This window comes from Grammomys surdaster, unplaced genomic scaffold (assembly GCF_004785775.1).
Source record: "Grammomys surdaster isolate TR1022 unplaced genomic scaffold, NIH_TR_1.0 99, whole genome shotgun sequence".
Lineage (NCBI taxonomy): Eukaryota > Metazoa > Chordata > Mammalia > Rodentia > Muridae > Grammomys > Grammomys surdaster.
In genome coordinates, this window is record NW_021604578.1 from 10,801,758 (window position 1) to 10,823,127 (window position 21,370).

The window sequence follows — 21,370 nt, forward strand, 5'->3', positions numbered from 1 at the left end:
ACACACACACACACACACACACACACACACACACAGAGTGATTCTTCAAAAGCAGGACAAAATAATTAAGTAAAAGTGCAAAATAAATGTCTAAATCAAACTATTCAAAATCTAGTCATCCAAAGAGGCTGTAAAAATAATCAAGCCATCTGAGACATGTGATGAGATCCGGACACACTTAACCTGACTTTGGTCTGTGGCCTAGGTATTTATGAACATGCCTTTCTCTCTTTCATCTGATTTAAGGTCCAAAGAAAATAACTTCCAGGCTTCACACTGGCTATACTGGTAACAAATTCAGATAGAAACTATATTTGGCTAATAGCTACTAGACACTGCTAAGGTTACTATTCATGTAAAGCTCTGTTTCTGGTGTCTTCTGACATGGCCCTCTTTTTATTAAAGGAACTAAGAATATGAAACATATTTTCAGAATGTCAGACTTGCTTGATTAGTTATTTCCTTCCGTTTCTATTCAAGTTGCTTTGAATTACCTATAGAGCTTCCTCCGTCTTATAAGAAAAAAAAACTATACCAAATTATTTAATTCATATTTTTATATCCTTCAAGTTAGGATAAGTGGGGATGCTTAACACCACTTTCCAGAAAAGTTCCTGAAATAGATGACATCTTAGACATGTTCAATTACATAGCAGAATTCATGTTTAAAGACCATCACACTTAAGCCTGTTCCTGCCACTCAATGCCTGCTAGTTTATAGTAGGATGGTAGGTAATTCTCCTATTGCCTACCAGCAGAAGGTCCTTAGGATATTATCACACTAGTGCCCAGTTTAAAAACACTATTTTATCAATCTATTGCTTTTTGTAATGTAAAGTAAGAGAGGCCACTGCCTCAGAGCAGAACTCCAGCCTTTCACCTCTGTGTAACACCTTCATCTAAGGCTTTTTAGTCACACTGTCATATTATCCGAGATAGGCACTGAGGTTGCAGATCCAAGTGTCAACTGACAGAATCTGACATGTGAACAGACAGATATTAAGAGTCATACACTACAACTCAAGCCAGGCAGTGGAAGCACACACCTTTAATCCCAGCACTTGGGAGGCAAGGGCAGGTGGATCTCTGAGTTCGAGGCCAGCTTGGTCTACAGAGTGAGTTCCAGGACAGCCAGGGATACACCGAGAAACCCTGTCTTGAAAAACCAAAAAAAAAAAAAAAAAAGTTACACTACAACTCAAAAGTTAACTCCAGCTCTTTCCAGTCCACAGGGAAGAGTCTGCCATCCAGACTAAGGAAGATCCAGTTACTTGAGCCGGGGCCATAGCTGCGAGGCAGGCACCACAAGCATTCTGGAGGACAAGGTAATGCCGGTTGGATGTGTCACTGCAAGATCACCTTAGACAAATACCATTAGGTGACTTGAAAGCGTCAGGAAAGTTGTATGGCATTACCACTTAAAGAGGAACCAGGGCTTCTGCCCACTTGTCAATCTTGTTAAACTGTGGATCTTGCCAGAAAACAGACATGGGCAAATGCTCACACCTCCCTCCTTCCCCACGTAAGAGCAGAGAAGATTCACTGTATTGGGCACTTGTTTCCTGCTGGCTTGAAGCCACACAGGAAGCAAGCAAACAGTAACAGGAGATACTTTAGGACTACTTCTAGAACTCTATCCTAAAACTAGTTAGAAATATAAACAACTTCAGAGAATAATTTATTTTGATGTTGTTTAAAATAATCAACAGAAACAGTTAAACATCTAAACTATGACATATAAATGACAGAATACTAAAGCATTAAAAATGTTTCCAAATAGTAGGTGGGCATGGTGGCTCACACCTTTAGTCCCAGCACTCAGGAGGCAGGGCCAGGTGGATCTCTGTGAGTTTGAGGTCAGCCTGTGCTACACAGTAGGTTCCACAACAGCCAGGGCTACACAGTGAAACCTTGTCTCAAAAAATAAAAAACAAAAAAACAACAAAAAAGTTTTCAAATAGTTACTAATGACAAATGAGGGTTACTGTAGCATGTGTCTGAGAGAAGACTCTAAATTATATGACGATGAATTAACTACTATCTTCAAAGCAGTAAATACAGCATTCATTAATTAAAATAGAGAAATTATATGTTCTTTTAATGTTTTTCTAAATTTTTATAGCTGTATGATAATAAATTACTATACAACTGGAAAACTTCAAGAAGTGTTTTAACAGCTTCTCCCACATAAATAAGACACTAATGCTCATAATTAGAAGTCACTGCACAGTTGGTAAAAGCACCACTTACTTCATCATCATCGTCAGGAACTGGTTCATATGAAGCTGGTACCCAAGCAAGAATATTGCAGTCCCTGCTCCCACTGTAAAGTTCCTGTAATATAGAAAACAAAGACTGATCAATTTAAAGCTGAAATGAGCTGTATCAAGTTTTGAAATGATTAGATTAAGCAGGTTAATTTAGATTAATTCCACTAATTTAATTTCTATTCATTAAACAAAATATGATGCCCTTCATTTTTTTTTAAAAATGTGATGCCTTTAAATTTTGTGCATGATGTTGGCATAACTTTGTAAAAATGCTAAAAGCCTTTGTCTCTATCTTGAGATTTCATACCAATTTGTACATTCTATAGATGAGAGAATTGACCCCACTGTCCTACTGAGATCTTTATAGGAATAGTTGTTATAGTATGAAGCTTATTTTTTACTTTAAAATCGTATCAGGATATGTCAGAGTTTACAAACAAGTGGGAAAATCCTACAGAAATTCAATGCTTTAGGTAGTTCTGTCAATACTTATAAGCATATTTCAAGTGTTAGGGAAAGTAAAATGTATAATAGCTTCTCTTTGGCAAAAACCGAGCCATCTACAATAAAGACTCCAATGAAGAAACCAAGGGTTTCTATGAAAAGATCCATTGGCTTACAGCTGTCTACCTGGCTGCTCTTCACAAGAGCTTCAAGACCCAATCCTGTCTGCTGAGACCTTTACTGACTAGAAGGACCCATGGGCTGAGGTACAGTCGTGTCAATGTCTTTATAGACATACTGTTTGCTCTCCACTGAACAACACTCCCTTCACCAACAAAACTGAAAATGTTCTCATCATGCAGTAAAATAAATATATCGTGTTTCTGATGTGTTCAGTGACTCAGTCTAAGTTTGAAGTAGATAAACACATGGCATTTGGCTGGGAGTGGTGGCACATGACTGTAATCCCAGCGCATGAGTAGTAGAGGCAGGAGGATCAGGAGTATGAGATTATTCTTGTCTACATAGCAAGTCTGGGACTAGCCTGGTTTATATGAGACCTTGTTTCAAAAAACAAAGTAGAACAGAACATCACAACACAGGCAGAGCATTTCACAGGTGACAGCCCATACCAGATGTCTGGCTGCTCAGAAACCGAGAGCAAGCTCTGTCTTGGTTTGGTTTTTGTTTTTTTGAGGTAAGGTTTCACACTATAGCCCAAGCTAGCTTTGACCTTGCTATGTAACCCAGGTCAACTTTAAATTCTTGACAATAATCCAGAATGCTGGGATTACCAGTGTTTGTGCTAACACACCCAGCTTAGGCAATGCTTGTTCACCTATTTATTTATTTATTTATTTATTTATTTATTTATTCATTCATTCATTTATTTATTTAATATGTATGTGTGTACATATGAATGTCTTGCCTATATGCATGTATGTGAACCGTGCATGTACATGGTACCTGAAGAGACCAGAAGAGGGCTTCAGATTCCCTGAAACCAGAGTTACAGAAGACTGTGAGCTGCCATGAGTGCTGGGAAAGGAACCCAGGTCCTCTGGAAGCGCAGTAAACGTTTTTAACTGCAGTCATCTCTCCAGCTCACCCTGGTGTCATCTTAACTGACTCTCAGCCCTGTCTAAGAAGCTCCTGCCTAGAACAAAGTTGTACTTTATAATCAGAATATCGTATTTAAAATCGTGGTTGTCTCAGAGGGACTGTTTTCATTGATCATTCAGATGAAAAATCTCTTTGAATAGAGAACCATGCACTGCTAACATCAACTTTTAGGTTTGGGGCCAGTCACATTATATCTCTGTTACTTTAGAAATCTTTTCTCAAAAACAAAACAAAACAAACAAAACAACCTATTATATGAGTATACTGACTAGTCAGGAAAGACACTAGCTTCAGAATGGAGTAGGGTCTTTGGAAGCCCCCTTGAAGATGCTGTGCAGAACTATTGTGGAGTTGCTAAAGAGTTCTAAGAAAAAGTCCAAAGAGGGAACTGGTATAGTAGTTATTTACCAGCCATCAGGATATATCATTAATCATACATTTTAACAAAACACCATCACCCAAAACACATACAGACACACCCCTGGCTGAGGCCAAGAAAATAAATAAGCAGGCTGTTATGGAAGAAGCATGAAGAATTATACTCAAGGCTCCAGAACCATGTAAAGAAAGCTAAGTGTGGTGACACACACTGGTAAGCAGGCACTGGGTGTCAGGGGATGAGACAGAAGACTGCTGACAGCCAGCCCAGTTTCAGGTTTTGTGACATATCCTGTCTCAAGGAACCAGGGCGAAGAGTGACAGAGAAGACCATCTGATGGCCAACCCTGGCTTGCATGCATGTACATAGGCATGTGCACATGTGAATATATACCATGCACACATACCAAAACCAAAAAGTCTGATCCATAGTTAATAGGAAGGAGAAAAGCAAAGATGTTAAACAAAACTCGTAAGTACTATGGCAATCTTTATTGCAAGTTTGACTGGATTTAGAACCATATAGAAACATCTCAGAAATTAGCTGGGCAGTGGTGGCGCATGCCTTTAATCCTAGCACTTGGGAGGCAGAGGCAGGTGGATTTCTGAGTTCGAGGCCAGCCTGGTCTACAGAATGAGTTCCAGGACAGCCAGGGCTATAGAGAAACCCTGTCTCAAAAAACCGAAAAAAAAAAAAAAAAAAGAAGCACCTCAGTTGTGTCTACAAGAGTGTTTCCAGAAAGGTTTATTGCTGAGGGAGTCCCAGCACAAATGTGGGGTGGTAACATCCAGTAGGATGATGTTCTGGGGAGAACAAACAGGACAAAGCAAGTGTATCAGTGATCATTTTCCTATGCTCCCTGACTGGACGCAGACTAGGTCAAATATCCCTGCAGGCCCAATTCCCTTTCTTGCCATCACAAACTGTATACCTCCTAAGCAGAAGCCCAAATAAATCCTTCCCTCATTAAGTTACTATTGGTCATACATTTTGGTCACATCAACAGGAAAATTAACTAATGTAAGTATCTAAGTAATTTTGTGGGGCTGCTGAGGTGGCTCAGTGTGTAACGCCACTTGCTGCTATGCCTGATGACTGGAATTTGATCCCAGGACCTCAAAGATGGAGGGAGAAAATTGATTCCTGTAAGTTGTTCTCTGTACATATACCATGGTATGTGCCCTCCCACACACAAATAAATAAATGAAACTATGTGAGCTGAATTAATTAAAAGGTAGGACTTTTACTAATCATTTCAGTATCTAGCCACTATGAAAGTATACTTCTATCAGCATCTGGCAGAAAATAATTACTTTCAGATTTTGATATAGTCACACATACATTTTGGAAGTAACTAAATAACCTAAAAATTTAACCTAAAAGACTTCGTTAAGACTTTCAGTGGTTAAATGGAGCTCGTATTCAAAGGGAAGACAACTCAATCTCAATCAATTGCACAGTATTGTACTGATTCATTTACACTTCTGTCCTAATAGAGAGTAGGCTGCTCTAATCTCTATTAACTAAGCACTAGCTCAAAGGTGGATTGACGGCATCATACTTCAGAATGATTAAAAGTGTGTAACACGTGAGAACAGAACCACAACTTCCTGCTTTACCCACCATCTAACCACTGTAAGTTCCCCTAGGTATCATTCTTACCTGGAAATTAGGCTGAAACACACAGCAGTCGACACTTTTGTAATGTCCCTTAAGCATGGCGAGACGCTCTCCTGAGTGGACTGCATACATGGCAATGGTGCTTCCATGGGGAACAAACACAAACTCTGAGCTGCAGCCACAGGAGACAGCAAACTTCAGCCCTTTCCTGCTGTCAATACACACCTTCCCGTAGTTCACCTGCAGGATGACATTATAATGTTACTCACTGCTAAAGCCCAAGTTAAAATGGCAACAAAGACAAAAACATAAAGAAACCAGTATGTAAATAAAAACTAGGGCCAATGATACAAATGTACATTTTATATTTGAGGAAACAGAAATTGTGAATAAACCCACAAAGGACATATGATACAACAAAGACAAACTTGAGTCATTTTCATTGTCAAACTCTGTAGAATCTTATCTTCCTCTCCTCTCCTCTCCTCGCCCCTTTTCTTCTTCCCTCCCTGCTTGCTTTCTACCTTGTTTTAGGCCTCATGTATGCCATATGAGACATCTGACCTTATTGCACTTCCCACCTTTGGTCTGACTAGCGTTTTAGAACCCTTTGGTACTGGTGAGGAGTAAGGAGAGCATGTTATTGGTGTCATAATTTGGCTATTTCTTCAACAAGGAAGGGACAATGGCTTAACATAAAACAAACTAGGAATGAAGATGTGTCTTCGGGTGAGCTGCCCTGTTCCTAAGGTGCATGAGGGAAAAGTATCAACATGGCCGCACAACCTTCACTTCTCTCAGAACTAACTCACTGACAATAAAGACATTCTTATTTGATGTAGTGGTTGCTCTTGAGAATGCACTTTAAGGAAACAATTAAGCAGCAGAGAGTACCATGCCCAGAGGACTCAATGCAGCAGACTGGCAGACCCGCTGAAAGTGTAACTTGCAATGGAGCTAGTGCCTTCAGCCACCCTGTGACACCAGGGCTGCAGTCCATTCAACACTGAACTTGGGGTCTGAAATCTAAGTGTTACAAGTTCTCTCAGACTTAACCTCTAAATTCCATTCTTCTCATCTGATAAATGGAAATGACATCATTTACCATAATAGTGTTACTGTAAAAATACAAGGGAAATCATGTACACGACAGCCCCTGGGAAATGAAGGCACCCAGTTACATCTAGAGTCACTAATTCCACGTGTTAGGAAGAGCACTCTTTCATTCCCACAAATGAGCCACCATGTACCATTTAACTATGGGGAGGCGTGGCTCAGGAAGCTAGAGGGCCCATAAGTGGGGAAGGGCCTCAGGGGCGAGGGGAGAGCAGGACACACATGAAAGTAGGAGGGGATTACTGATGGGTAAAATGAGAATGGGGAAACCAACAGGAGAGGAGGAGCTGGGTTAAAGAACACAAAGGCTGTATGGATAATGCCTCCCACAGAAAACACAGTTAAGTGAAAATCTTGCCAGAGGTGGGTTAGTTCCCTACAAGCTAATGGTCAGCGAGAGCCCAAAGGCCCTTAAAACAGCAAGGCTGTAGCCATTGCTCTTGCTTGCCCACCATACTAGTACAGCCGTATTGCTGAAGATGCTATTGGCCCTGGATGTGGTACATAGAGAAAGAAACCAAACCCAAAATGTCAATTATGCTATTAAGCTTTCAGTGTAGGAAGGTGATATGCAGGCTGCTGAGAAGAAAGGTCATTAATGAACCCTGAAGTCAGTGACATCCCTGAATGCAACCATACCAACCTGCCATGAGTGTGCCCACTGGGGCAAGAGCGGCACGAACCATCAGAGGGGCATCAGCCATCCTGAGTGGACTGGCGGCTCTTGTTATTGCAAACCCAGTCAAAAGCCCATGGCTGTGGAAATCATACCTCCTTGAGAGGACCTACTATTACTGTTTTGCTGAAGGAATATGGCATCTAAACATTTTTGTTCATACCCAGAGATTAGTGCTGCTCTCAACCTTGCTTCTTTCGCAGTGAGCAGCAGCTACTGAAAAAACTCATCAAGGTGCTGAAAATAAGGGGCTGTGTGTGCTCAGCTCCATGTGGGACACCTGCATTAACCCCGGAAGACTTCGGAAACATCACTGCAGAGAGGGCAGAAAGAAGTGAAAGGCTATGTAACTCCATCAGTGTATCTTGGCTAGTGAAAGTCAGACTCAAATACCTCAAACACTGCATCTAAACTATGCTAACTACACCACTGAAACATTCTGTTACATAACAATCTTCATTCTTTGTAAGAAGTGATGACAATAGTACATGGAAGGACAAACAAGCCCAAAGTATTCTGGAAGCTTCTAAGGTAGAATAGAATCAAAGACAAGTTGAGCCTGAGCTAAACTTCGAAAGCCAAGAAGTAGCAATGGGAGGGATATTCTAGAGGGAAGGCAGCACTCTGGGCAGCAGAGTGGAAAGACAAGGCAGTGTGGCGGCTCTAAGCACACTAAAGGCGGGGAAATGGGAAAGAGGCAGAACATCCAGAGAGCTAGAATGTTCGGCTTACACAACAGGCGAAGGCATTTGAATAACAGGAAAGGTTGGAGGAATAAGTGGAAGACTTCCACTGGGAGGAGCCACAATAGTTAGGATATTAGAATGATTATCAGAGGTGAGCCTAGCAGTGATACTGGAAGACACAGGAAAAAGAAACCACAGAGAAACTAACAGCACTGGGGCTGGCTTAATAGTGGTGTCAGTGAGCAAAGAACAGAGGCTCAGTTCCCTGACATTATCAGTCATATATGATGAAGAAGGCCAATAACTGGACAGACAGCACCAATACCTACTTTGCATTCTTTTGTTGGTGTTGCTGTTGCCAAACCTGTCTCCTTGTGAACTTTCCCTGCAGGAATTTGCTCCTAACTTTAAGGCATGGTCTCCAAATTTCAGTCTAGAAACCATGGGAAGATTGCATCATGAACCATTAAGGATCCGTTAATGGTTGTGTGAGGAAAAAAGCTTAATATGTAGAGTCAGTATTTGTATATAATTTATAATTAAAGACATATTGGAAATGTATACTTACACATATTTGCATAAGGTAAAACCACAATTACCACTTATGCTCTGTACTCTATTTGGTAGCTCAGTATTACTTTATAAACTTTGTAATTCTTTGATTGGCAGACAATATCCATGACTTACAAAATCATGACAGTAAAACTGAAAAGAGTTATTAAAAATCACCCAATACTTCAACATTACTAAATGAAGGGAGTGGAATTTGGTTTTTGATTTGACAAGCCCTATACAAAGATGAAGGCAGGATTTCTCCTCAGAGTTCTCTTTTCTGGGATTAACGTCTCATGTCCCTTCAAGTATCTTTTGTAGGTGAGTTTCTCAGTTAGCACTGTTCTCTCTTTATGAATAACTTACTTTGAGAATGTCCATTAAAAATCCCATGACCCATTCTAAGCTCACTATTCTATATATGGACTCACTAGCACAGCCCTACAGCACCAGCACCATCTTTAAAGAGTAAAACCATTCTAGCCATGGACATATGTTCAGCACCATCTGGATTCGTCACATGAAGCTTGGATACAGTGTGATCCTGCCACTTGTCTATGAAAGGCCTTTACTAGCTGTCTCTTTCTCCTAGGCCTCACACAGGCCTCCACGGCTTAGCTCTCGGTATCTGTACTTCCTGTTACTGCTTATGGATGTCAACATAAGAGCTTCCAGTTGTTCCTAGAGTATTCATGATGCTACCACATCAGTCTTTAAACAGGTTTCCTTTCTTTCCCTAGATTAACTCTCAAGTAGTTGATGGATCAACTCCCCTTTTCCTCTAGGTCAAACATTAACTTCCCAATTAAGCCTTTTATGACTGCCCTATGAAACCCAGGTACTCTAACTTCCTAGTGTCTTTTCTCTTACTGAGTTTTTCCTGAGATAGGGTCTTGCTAGGTAGCCCAGGCTGGTTCTGAACTCACTAGGTAGCCCAGCCTTGACCCTGAAATCCACCTGAGTGCAGACACATACCAGGCTCTTTCTTTTCCATGGTTTCAATTTATGTTCATCCATTGACTGACTGACTGATTTTTTTTTTAAATCCTTCCTAGAATGGAAGCTTCCTAAGAGCAGACAGGTTTTCCTATGCTTTGACTATTGCTGCATATTATTATTGCTTGGCAAATAAGTAAATGCTGAATACATACTTATTAAATGAAGATGAGGAGAAAGGAGAAGAAGGTGGCTGATTTAGGACATAATACAAGGAATGGTAGAGTCTAAAGTATAAAGTCAGTGCCCGAGAATCTACCCTAAGACAAACAGAAAACTACTCCACATGGATTGTAAGGGAGGCTGCAGTGTGCAGCTTCATGGCAGAGGGCTTTCCTGGCAGGAAGAAGCCTCTTCCTGATGGGGTCTGAGGTCACATCACAGACAAAAAACGACTCCATATAGCATAGAAATACTAGTATTTATATAAGTAAACAGAGTGACCCTCTCAAGAATTTTAAAGAAAATTATCAGCTAGAATGAATGGGTTAAAAAACTGATTAATTTTAAATGTAAAATCTGACAGTTGGTAACTTCATCCATATTAGAAGTTCTCAATCTTTTAATTAGAAGCATCAGGTACATACAAATCTACCTCACCAGTAAGAGCGGGGAGTGCCAAGCGTGCAGGGTGGGTGGCTTACCTTGACTTGAGAATTAGTCATTCACATCTAAAGCATCTTTCTAAAATTTACTAACAGCTGTGATTCAAAGGCAAGAAATAAAGTCACATCCATAGCAAAGTACAAAGTCCAAATCCGTTCACTGAAAGGCCCTTTGAAGTCTCTTACCAGTGTGTTGTCCCCGCTGGAGCTATTCCAGAGCCGCATTCGGTTGTCTGTGCCAACGGTGAGCAAGTAAAGCCCGTCACTTGTAAAACACAAGCCATTAACTTTCCCATTGTGAGCAGTGTTTGCTGCAATGAAAACACATTTGGTTTATGTTTTAATGTATTGAGCGTATATGTAAACACATTAAAAAATAACTAGTAAATTACTTAAACTATAACTTGACCATAACCAACCTTTAGATTACGTGAACACAAAATAAGCAACATTAAAAGAACCATAAATACAGAGGAAAAGGACCAGCAAAGAAACTTGCTAAGTATAATTTTTTTCAGTAAGTAAATGGTGCTATTAAATTCAATTAAATGTACAGTTCAATACCAGAACTTTAAACATCTTTTGACCCTTCAAACTAGAAATATATATAGTTCCCTCTAAACTAGAAATCATTTGACAAATTAAAGATTTGTAATGGCAGTGCCTGCCTGGAATCCCATCACTAGGAAAGCAGAGGGAGCATCCCACTGTATCCTAATACACTTCTAGTCCAGAAGGAGTGAACACTACTACCCAGGAATTAAATCCCTTAGAAACACGTTGAGCTGGATTGCCACATGGACTGCACCTAACTTCCGCTAACCACAACTTGCAATTTTTATGGTGACATGAAAGCACAAAACATCGCTATTTCTTTACTCTATTGTAGCTTTCAGAATAGCACAGAATTTGCATAGTTTGCTTTAAAGAAAAAATATTTCTAAACCAAGTTACACAAAAAGTTCTGTCTGCAACTTTGGAGGCAAAAGCAGTTTCCAGTTATTTGTATCTTGGGAGAAAGAAAATCACAATCAAGTTTGATTCACAAACTGATTCATGGTCAATGCCATTTACAAAAATCAGTTTTTAATTTGTCAATATATATATTATTTGATTTCAATGAAAAGAAAACCCACCACAAGAAGCATTACTGTATTTTTATGTTAATACGGTCTTTATTACCTGATTCAACAGCTTGTGACTTTTTCCCATTATGCTGATCAAGAGTAAGCAAGCATCCTGATGCTCTTCTCACATCCCATAATTTTACTCTACTGTCAGCACTGAGGGAAAAAAAGTCATATATTGACATGTGTAGCTAGGAAAATAACTCCACTCTTTACTTTGCCAACTTGACCACAGTGGTTTCACTCTACTAGCACAAATATATTTCTACAATTGTACTGTATTATTTCAACAAATATTCAACACTGACCACTCACCAGTACATAAAATAGTGAAAAGTAGCAAAGAGAGATAACTTTTCATCACATCACAAGGACAAAATTCTACTTTTCTCCAGGGTCCTACTACACTACCTATAACATACTTTCTGTTATTTTTCAATTGTTATCTAGACAATCAAGCAGTTAAGAAATCTTTTTGTTTAAACATTTATTTAGCATCAATTTGGGGTTTCTTGGTTTTTATAGAAGTTTGAAAATAAGGTACATAATAAAGACAATATTTTTATTTTTTGGTCTTTGCTAAAAACATTTAATATCTTCTAAAAGCTAGACATTTCATTTTCTTTCAAGTGAAACAACTAAGGAACAGACAGAACATGTGTCCATTTCTCCTCTTAAAATCACCTTGTAGTACCATGTGCTCCTAGTCAGACCCACTCAACCTATCCTGTCTTCATAGACTACAACAGTCTTAAAAAAATTACATTTATTTGGGTGCACGTGCATGCATGTGTGTACATGAATGCAAGGAAAAATATCACAGGACAACCTATGTGAGCTGGATCACTCCTCCCTGGCAGGCTTAGCAGCGAGCACCTTCGTCTGCCATCTTGCCTGACCTATTTGTCTTTTGATGTCACTGTACCTCAGTAGTCATACACTTTTACCTCCTCAGGTCACTGATCTCTGACAGTTTTTTATGTATGTGATTTTCCTTCCTTTTAGCAAGGCTTCCACAACTTCCCCGTGTTCAGGTACCTTCCTTTATACACCAAAAATCTTTGTCTGTGTCATGTGATGTTTAGAGCTCTGTGGCTGGGTATAGCTGTAGTCTACTTCTTGAACCGAGCACAGCTGTCCAGTGGGCCTATGGACTGTAACTAGCCATTTTCCCATAGCCTATCATCCGGAATCTTTACAAGCTCACCTCCAAGCCATATTCTACCCTCACTGTCCAACCTCACCAAGGGCACTCTTCCTGTACTAGTTACTGAAGGTCAACTGCTACTAAGGCATTTCAGATGTTCTGTAGGCAGTTATCTTTCCTTCTGTAGACTGTCTGCTTTCTGAAGATGCTATCAACCTGTGTCTCTAGTACAATACTTGGAACAGGTAGTAGCCATCAAATACTAACAACTAAATCAATGGATAGATGGGTACTTTATATCAGAGCAAAAATTTTGGGTTAAGAAAAATGAAAAATGTCACTCTTAAGTGTGTAGTGTTACACTTCCATATAGGAGAACACCACAATTGTGTTGCTAGCAGTGTGAGCTGATTCATATCACTAGAGATTCTCTTGCTTTCTCTGGGTTCTCAAAGGTGAACGCTTTCAAGATGGATATCACGTAAAGGAGGGCACTGGGTAGACAGTTCACAGAAGAAGCCTGCAGCATGAGTGTGAAGACTTGAGGACTTGAGCATAGGTTCCCTGCAAAGCCAAGTGCTGTGTGCTTCTGTGATCTCAGAGCTGGGAAGAGGAAAACAAACCAGTCCTTACCTGAACCAATGAGCTCAAGGCTCAGTGGAGAGCTTAATAAATCCAGTGGAGGATGACAACCCCAGTGTCATCCTCTGGCTTACACACATACATGTGCACCTGCACACATCCAAAGGAGGCAAAGAGAGCCGGGCAGTGGTGGCGCATGCCTTTAATCCCAGCACTTGGAAGGCAGAGGCAGGAGGATTTCTAACTTTGAGGCCAGCCTGGTTTACAGAGTGAGTTCCAGGACAGCCAGGGCTATACAGAGAAACCTTGTCTCGAAAAAACAAAAAACAAAACAAAACAAAAAAGACAAAAGGAGGCAAAGAATATTTTCTTTGCTGATATGGATTGAAATTTGTTACTTAATATTTCATTTTCAGGTACTAACTATATATGACAAAATCTGTATCTTATGAAAATGTAACCTCTCAAATTGCTTCTAATTACTAATATTAACAGTAAAACCAAATAAATTGCACTTTACCTTGCTGTTGCCAAGATATAGTCATAGCGTGGGGACCAGGAAACTGCCAATATTTCCTGTCTGTGACCTGCAAATACAAGTGAAAAGTCTTGTAAAATAATTAAAACAAAACAAAACAGAGCAGGAAGGCAGTAATCTTGCGTGACTCAGAAAACAGCAAGCATGAATAGTAGTGAGTGGATACGATCACTTCTTAAACTTGTGGTGTCTTCACTTACAGACTGAGGTAAGGTTTCTGGGAAGTCTTTAACCCAGGACTTGTAATGTAGAAAGACTGACTAGCTTCTGCTTCGGGGAGATACAATTACTAACTTGTATCAATCAGTTCACATCACTGAGGTACCTATCTCTATAACAGACATACATGACAATAAAAATAAGTATTTTAAAGAAATAAGAATATTTTATTTTTTTTAGAAAGTTGTAACAGAAAAAAGAAAAAGCTCCTCTCTGAAAAAAGTGTTAACAGTTGTTTTTAAAAAACTGAGTCGACAAATTTGTAGATACCTAATGGAACTATTCAAATCAGACATCTCATCTGCCTAGCTTTTAAATCAACTGAAATTATTGATGATGATAATAATATCAAAAATACTACCCACTGGGCTGTAGAATCAGTCAATGGTTAAGAGCCTTGCTATTCTTGAGAGGACTGGGGTTTGATTCTCAGCAACCCCAAGGCAGTTCAAAATTGTAACTCCAGTCCCAGGGAAGCTGACACCCTCTTCTGACCTCCGAGGGTACCAGGCATGCTTGTGGTGCATATACTCATATACATTAAATTATTAAATAAACCTTTTTTAAAAAGGCTACTCATTCCATTAAGTTTTTCTGGTATATTTATTATGTTTCTCAGAGATGGATAAAAACGTGCATTTCTGAGTTACATTCCATCATTTCATTTTTTAGAATTAAATGAAATAATATGGATTAAAAATTAATGATGTTATTTATATTAATGTACTTCTCCAGAGTACTGCCTTATCACTTTTTTCTAAAATGTCTGTACTGAAGAGAAAAGATATTGAAGAACAAAGTTGTCTGATTAGCCGAGTTATCAACAGGAGTCATGAAACATGTTCCATGATGTGAGTCTTTTCACTCATTTAATGGTTTTCATGTACAAACAGCCAAAGCTCTGAGCTGGGCTTTCTATTTCCTACTTCCTCTGAGTTCCCCTTGCAGTCATTGTTCACAGAAACGTCTCAACAGCTCAGTTTTACAAGAATAATGCACAGAAGGACCTTCATTTCTCTGTTGACTTAACAACTATCACAGAATGCATCAGTCAAGTCATTTACAAAGAACACATTATTTGTCATCACAAATACTGAACAGTTTTTTTACTGAACAGTTTATTCAAAGTAGTAGTTGATATAAATATACATACATATTTATATCAACTACATATACATATACATATACATATACATTCAAAAGTACCTTGTAGAATGTGAGAACAGGATCCAGACTTTAAGTCACAAAGTTGTACTTTGGGTCCTCTAGTTCCAACTGTTAAAGAAAAACCATGAAAAGTTTTTATATAATATTATACATTATAAAAAAGATCTCAGCAAATTACCACTAACAATCACAGCATTTTCAGTCTTCTATACAGAAATAGACAGGGCAGGCCATAATCCATTTACAAACATCTAAAGTGTCTGTCTCTATTGGTTATGACTGAGAAATGGACCTGTGCCTGCACTTCACTCACAGCAGACCTGTGCTGTGACCTCTGCTCCATTGCCCAGTCTTACAACAGAACAGTCTGTCTGTGTAGGCTGTAGGCTGTGCAGAGACACCGAGAAGTAACTACAGTGAAATATCACAAGGGAGCCTCCATCAGCATTCCAAGGGTATGTATCTTTGCCATGTTGTCTCATGAAACCATTCAAGTTCAACAGCAGTTTCTGTAAGTTAACGCTATTGCTATCCCTCCAATTCCTACATACAGCGTCATAGCAACTGACTCAGGCTGAACAGATCTTGAAAATCAGTTAGTGTCTGGCTCTTAGAGAAGAAGCAGCTGCTTGATGTCCAGCTGTGAGGAGACTCATGCAGTACCAGGAATAATGGAGGCCTAAGACCAGACACCTAATATTAGGTTAACAGTTTTTCTTCTTTATACATAAATGTTTTGTTGCTATTGCAGGATTCATATAAATACCTATTTCCTTTCCATAACAATGTTAAAGAGAAAGAAGTTTTCCTTTGATTGTGTTGAACAGGAAAAATTATCAAATTAAAAAAATACATTTATCAGAACGACCTAAGACAGGCTCTTGTTTATGCAATAAAAAAAGGGGAGATATGGACAGCTTTTGGGGCTGCCTGGCAGGAATCTGACACTGGCCAAGGACAAGGAAATAGGCTGCAGGCAGGAATCTGACATTAGGCTAGAACAAAGAAGTAATTTCAGGCAGGAATCTAAATATTAGGCTAGAACAACGAAGTAGGCTTCAGGCATGAAAATGACTTTGGGCTAGGACAGGGAAGTAGGCTCAGGTATTTTGGTCATCTTGATAATCCCTTAGAAACAGTGATCACAGGAGTGTTCACCAAATTTTGTTTATTGCCTTGCTTGTTCTTTGACTATTTGTGTGTATTGTTTTGCTTGTTCCTTGACTATTTGCATCTATTGTGTTGTTAGTTCCTCAACCTAGAACTGACCTTAACACTTGCATGAAATTAAAATGGTATAAAAGCAAAAAGGAGGAGGAGGGATGGGATAAGGGGTTTATGGAGGGGGGAGAATGGGGATAACATCTGAAATGTAAATAAATACAATATCCAATAAAAAATACAATTATGTAGTGTGTGTGTGTGTGTGTGTGTGTGTGTGTGTGTGTGTGTTAGGGCATGCTGGGATCAGATGACAACCTGATGTAGTCAGTCTGTCCTACCTTGTGTGTTCCAGGATCAAATTCTAGACATTAAGCTTGGCAGCAAACAGCTCCACCCACTGAGGAACCATATTTTGTTCATATAAAAATACCTGAAAGATTAGTGATTTAAAAGGACTCCTCAGAGAACAGACACAGGCTCCCTGAAAGAAGCAAAATAAAGGAAAAAAGAAAGGGGGAGAGAGAGAACCGATACTCTCACACTCTTTGAATCCTAGCTGTTAGCACGTGCTAGACCTACACTAGGATACAGTATTTAAAGTAACCTTTACCTAGGTTAAAGTTTTTCTGTCAAACATAACTAACTCTAAAACGGGAGAGCTTTCCATATGCTAAAAGGCAAAAGGATGTGAACTCACCTGCTACCAGACAGTGCTTGGTGGCTGCTGGGGACATGTGATGACTGTAAACTGTTTCCTCAAAATTAAACACATCTGCAGCCTGTTAATCAAGAGACGATCAAACAAACAAATAAACATGTAAAACCAAAGCAATAATTCTCCTTCCCATAACTTAAACATACTCTTAATTGACTGTTAGCAACTTATCAACTAAAACATGACAAGTCCCAGAAGTTAAGGAAAGACAAGCCTTTGGCTCACCATTCCTCTCTAGCAGGTTAGCATCTCCATCAATGAGCTAGCTAGCTCTGCCTCTCAGAGGCAGCTGGCCTCAGTTCTCATCCATGATTCAATCACATGCCCATGAAATCATGAATGACAGCTATCTGTAACCACAGTATCTCCTTTTGGCTTTCTTCACCAGCGACCCTAGAACTCTGGGACAAGCCCCGGATTCCCTAGCATTCCTTCCTGTCCACTCTTCCTCCCCAGCTTGCACTGTGAAGTCCAGCACAGCCAGTACCACTCTCTCTGTTTGCTGCTATCCTATTTGTCAAGACCTCTACCCCAAAGCCATAAAATACCCACCTTTTTAATCTACTGCCACACTGAAGTACAAAAGGGTTGGCAAGCTTTTCTGCAGTTTCAATGAGCAAAGACAGCCAGACATCTCTGCTATGGTAGTGTCAAAGCAGCCACTAGCAACTAATGAAGATGCCTATATTTTTTTAAGATTTATTTATTTATTTATTTATTTATTTATTTACTTACTTACTTAATTTATATGAGTACACTTTAGCTGTCTCAGACACACCAGAAGAGGGCATTGAATCCCATTACAGATGGTTGTGAGCCACCATGTAGTTGCTGGGAATTGAACTCAGGACCTCTGGAATAGCAGCCAGTGCTCTTAACTGCTGGGCAATCTCTTCAGCCCCATTGCTTGCATCCTTAATATCACTTTATTTTCAAGACACCTTGAGTCAGACTTGCCCACAGCTTACTCTTGGTCAGTCTCTGCTTTACTCAGCAAAACCCGCAGTTAGCAGACTGGCCTCACTAGAAGAGCACTCACTACAGGTAGACTTTAGTAAGGACTGCCAGCCCACCGTACAGAGTCTTACTAGTTGTCTGCAATATCCTGCAGCATTTCCAGCTCTCCACTGTTCACAAACATCCTTACGCAATCACAACAGGTGATCAGATCTTTTACTTCAAAGAGAAAATAAAAGCCACTGAATCAGAAATCTCCCAATCTCTTATGCAGCCAGTCAGTTTTGCTTAAGCTTTCTTTCTGCTCTTCGTTTCCATCATGGAGAAATAGTCCTTCCCCATTTCACAAGTTCAGAGCCTCTCAACACTGTGAGCAACTTCAATCTACAGGTTAACTATGAGTTATCTCTAACTACTGTCCTTTCTGGCTCATTCCTGGAAGCACTGAAAGCTCTTCATCTTAGTACCTATCCCCAAGATAAAATAAAGAAATACCACCCCTCAACTTTCTTTCCTCTTCTTCACATCAAATTTAGCAATCTTTAATCACCATTTCTTCTTTTCTTAATTATTTGATTTTATTTTATGTGTACTAGTGTTTTGCCTGCATTCATGTCTGTGTGAGGGTGCCAGATCCCCTTACAGACTTACAGACTATAGTGTGATACCATATGGATGCTGGGAAATGAACCCTGGGTCCTCTGGATCAGCAGCCAGTGCTCTTAACCACTGAACAATCTCTCTAGGACCCAGTTACCATTTCTTAACTCACTGCAATCTTACTTTTGTTTCATTATTCTTATTTACACTACTCTTTCACTGTCACTGATAGCCTCGTTATTCTACATGGTTTGTCAGCTAGGAAGCTGACCAATACAGCTGTTCACCCCACTTTCCTAGAAACAGTCTTTTTCCTTTCCATTACTTTGCAGAGTTTGTTGCCACTTCTTCTATGCTATAACCCTGGTTACTCGTAGTGTTTTGTTCTATATAAGCTTCCTCTCTGCAGCTGAATGTTACTGACTCGCAAACCTCTACTTTTGGTATAGACTCACTCCGGAATCAGAATCAAATAGACCAGTTCCTAGATTATCTCCAGATGCATTTCTTGCAAACCCTTTGATCACAATAAACTACCTAATTCCCATTCCAGAACTGGGAACCATTTTTGTGTGTGTGTTTGCTGCTGCTGCTCTGAGACAGGGTTTTGCTCTATAGCCTAGGCTGGCTTTGAACTTACAGGACAGTACAGGCTGGCTTCAAACACATGACTCTCCTGCCTTAGCCTCCCAAATGCTAGAATTATAGGTATATAAACCATGACCAACTGCTACTCTGTCTCATAAAAGCTATCCGAGTCCTGCCTTCTCAGCCTCTTGCTGTATATAAAAACAACAAGAGTGCAACATTTATCAAGTTGAAGTTACTTTTCTAGATCTTTCTATTCTTTGAGAACCAGTCTATAGGGTTCTAGATTCCTTCGAAGCTTTTCAAACTCTTTAAACAGGACTTTGCTGGCTCTGCCAATGGAGGATTGGTTGGACCTCAAGATAACCCAGAGTGGTCAAAACAGGAAGCTCATGACACACATTTAATCTTTACCACATGTTTTGTTGGCTTTTGTTTTTTGAGACAGAGTCTTGCTACATAACCCTGGCTGGCACAGAACACAAGAACACAGGAAATACCAACTCTGAAGAGATGTCACATTCCTATAGAGAGATTTTACAGGTATGCAGATAGAAAGCCAAGAGAAAAGGGTAGTACTGAAAAATTTCACTAATTATCATATAATTCTCATCTCAACCATCTATACTTTTATTAAACTCTACTTTAAAATCTTTCTTTTCCTGCAAGTTTTTAGATCAAGAGGGGAAAAGTTCTAATTCTATTCCTAAGCTCAAAGTTTTCAAATAATAAAGGTATTTGCTAAGGTTCTGTGTGTTAATTATGTGCTAGGCATTGTGCTAAATATTTTATGTATGTTGGTAAATAAGCCATCTAGAATAGATGGCACCATTCTAGAAGGTGCCATCCTGCCCTCATTTACAGATGAGAGAACAAAGACGCAGGGTTCTTTTGGCATTTGCCCATTGTCACAGAGCTAATCAGCAGAAATTAGTTAACCAGGGTATAACTCTCCTTATTCTGACACTCAGAATATCTTAGCAAAAAGATCATCCAATACAGTTGAGACTCAATTTTCCATTATCCTACAAAGCAATTTGGAGAGGTGTTAATGTTCTTACCTGCAATGTGTTTGTATCCCATACTTTCAGAGTTTTGTCAAACGAGCTGGATGTGAACATGCCAGTGTCATGAGGGTACCACTGAACAGTCTCCACGCTGTATTTGTGAACATCAGGATGGCTTCTACAAAACAGCAATCACGATTTAGACTGCTGTCTTGGGTGAGTTTCAAATGTATTATTACGAAAAAGAAGCAGGCTTGGGTAAGACGATATGGATTGATACTGTAACTTCACACATCCTTGTCCTAGCTACTCTGAAGGGAAGAGAGGATGTCCAGGCATCTCCAGATTCAGTTCCCATCTCAAGATGTGGAAGCTTGCCTTCTCCTGAGGCACACCATGTGGGATATGCTCACTCCTGTATTGTATTCAGTGTGTGTGTGTTGGTCAGTGTGTGTGTGTGTGTGGGGGGGGCAGGGTATATGTGGCCAACTACAGTGGACTTCCTTCACCTTGGAGATGGCAGTGGTTTTCCATACCAGCATGGGATTTTCCTTTCTCAATTATCATTATTAGAACCGTGGAATGTTCCACATACTGCCATGGGATTCCACACAATAGTGTTTACCCACAGTTGGATGAAGACAGTTAAATGTGTGGACAGCAGCTCATAGGCACCTTTCTTTCTTTTCAGTTAAGAATTCAAACCTCTCCTAGATGCAGAGAGCCTCTGTTTTGTTGAGCGCAAGTACCTACTTTCTGTTATAGAAAGTGAGAAACTCTAGAAATTGTCTTTTCCTCTTCATTGGCACCAAGGGCAAAGCCATGAGCTGAGCTTTACGGATCTGTTTGGAATGCTAAATCTCCAAGTATGGATGGAAATCCCAAGGAAAGTGAGTGATTAGTCAGGGCTGTAGAGTTGGGCCTACGCTGGTGACTTATATCAAAGTGCAAATGGAATCATTTCTGTCATGTTCCCTGGGGATGTTCTAGCCTTTCTTTCTTTCTTTCTTTCTTTCTTTCTTTCTTTCTTTCTTTCTTTCTTTCTTTCTTTCTTTCTTCCTTCCTTCCTTCCTTCCTTCCTTCCTTTCTTTTC

The 21,370-nt window shown here is 39.7% G+C and overlaps 1 protein-coding gene across 3 annotated transcripts in view; it reads right to left on the reverse strand.

Annotated features, from left to right (window-relative positions):
• Ercc8 (ERCC excision repair 8, CSA ubiquitin ligase complex subunit) overlaps nt 1-21,370 on the reverse strand; it is a 37,762-nt gene that overhangs the window by 4,651 nt on the left and 11,741 nt on the right. For all 3 annotated transcript variants that reach the window (XM_028783882.1, XM_028783875.1, XM_028783878.1), the window contains 8 exons: nt 20,332-20,455; nt 17,108-17,189; nt 15,286-15,354; nt 13,843-13,909; nt 11,649-11,749; nt 10,653-10,777; nt 5,878-6,075; nt 2,251-2,334 (listed from right to left, as the gene is read on the reverse strand). In XM_028783882.1, the coding sequence (XP_028639715.1) occupies nt 2,251-2,334; nt 5,878-6,075; nt 10,653-10,777; nt 11,649-11,749; nt 13,843-13,909; nt 15,286-15,354; nt 17,108-17,189; nt 20,332-20,391 (786 nt within the window). In that variant the 5' untranslated portion in view covers nt 20,392-20,455. The remainder of the gene's footprint in view (nt 1-2,250; nt 2,335-5,877; nt 6,076-10,652; nt 10,778-11,648; nt 11,750-13,842; nt 13,910-15,285; nt 15,355-17,107; nt 17,190-20,331; nt 20,456-21,370) is intronic.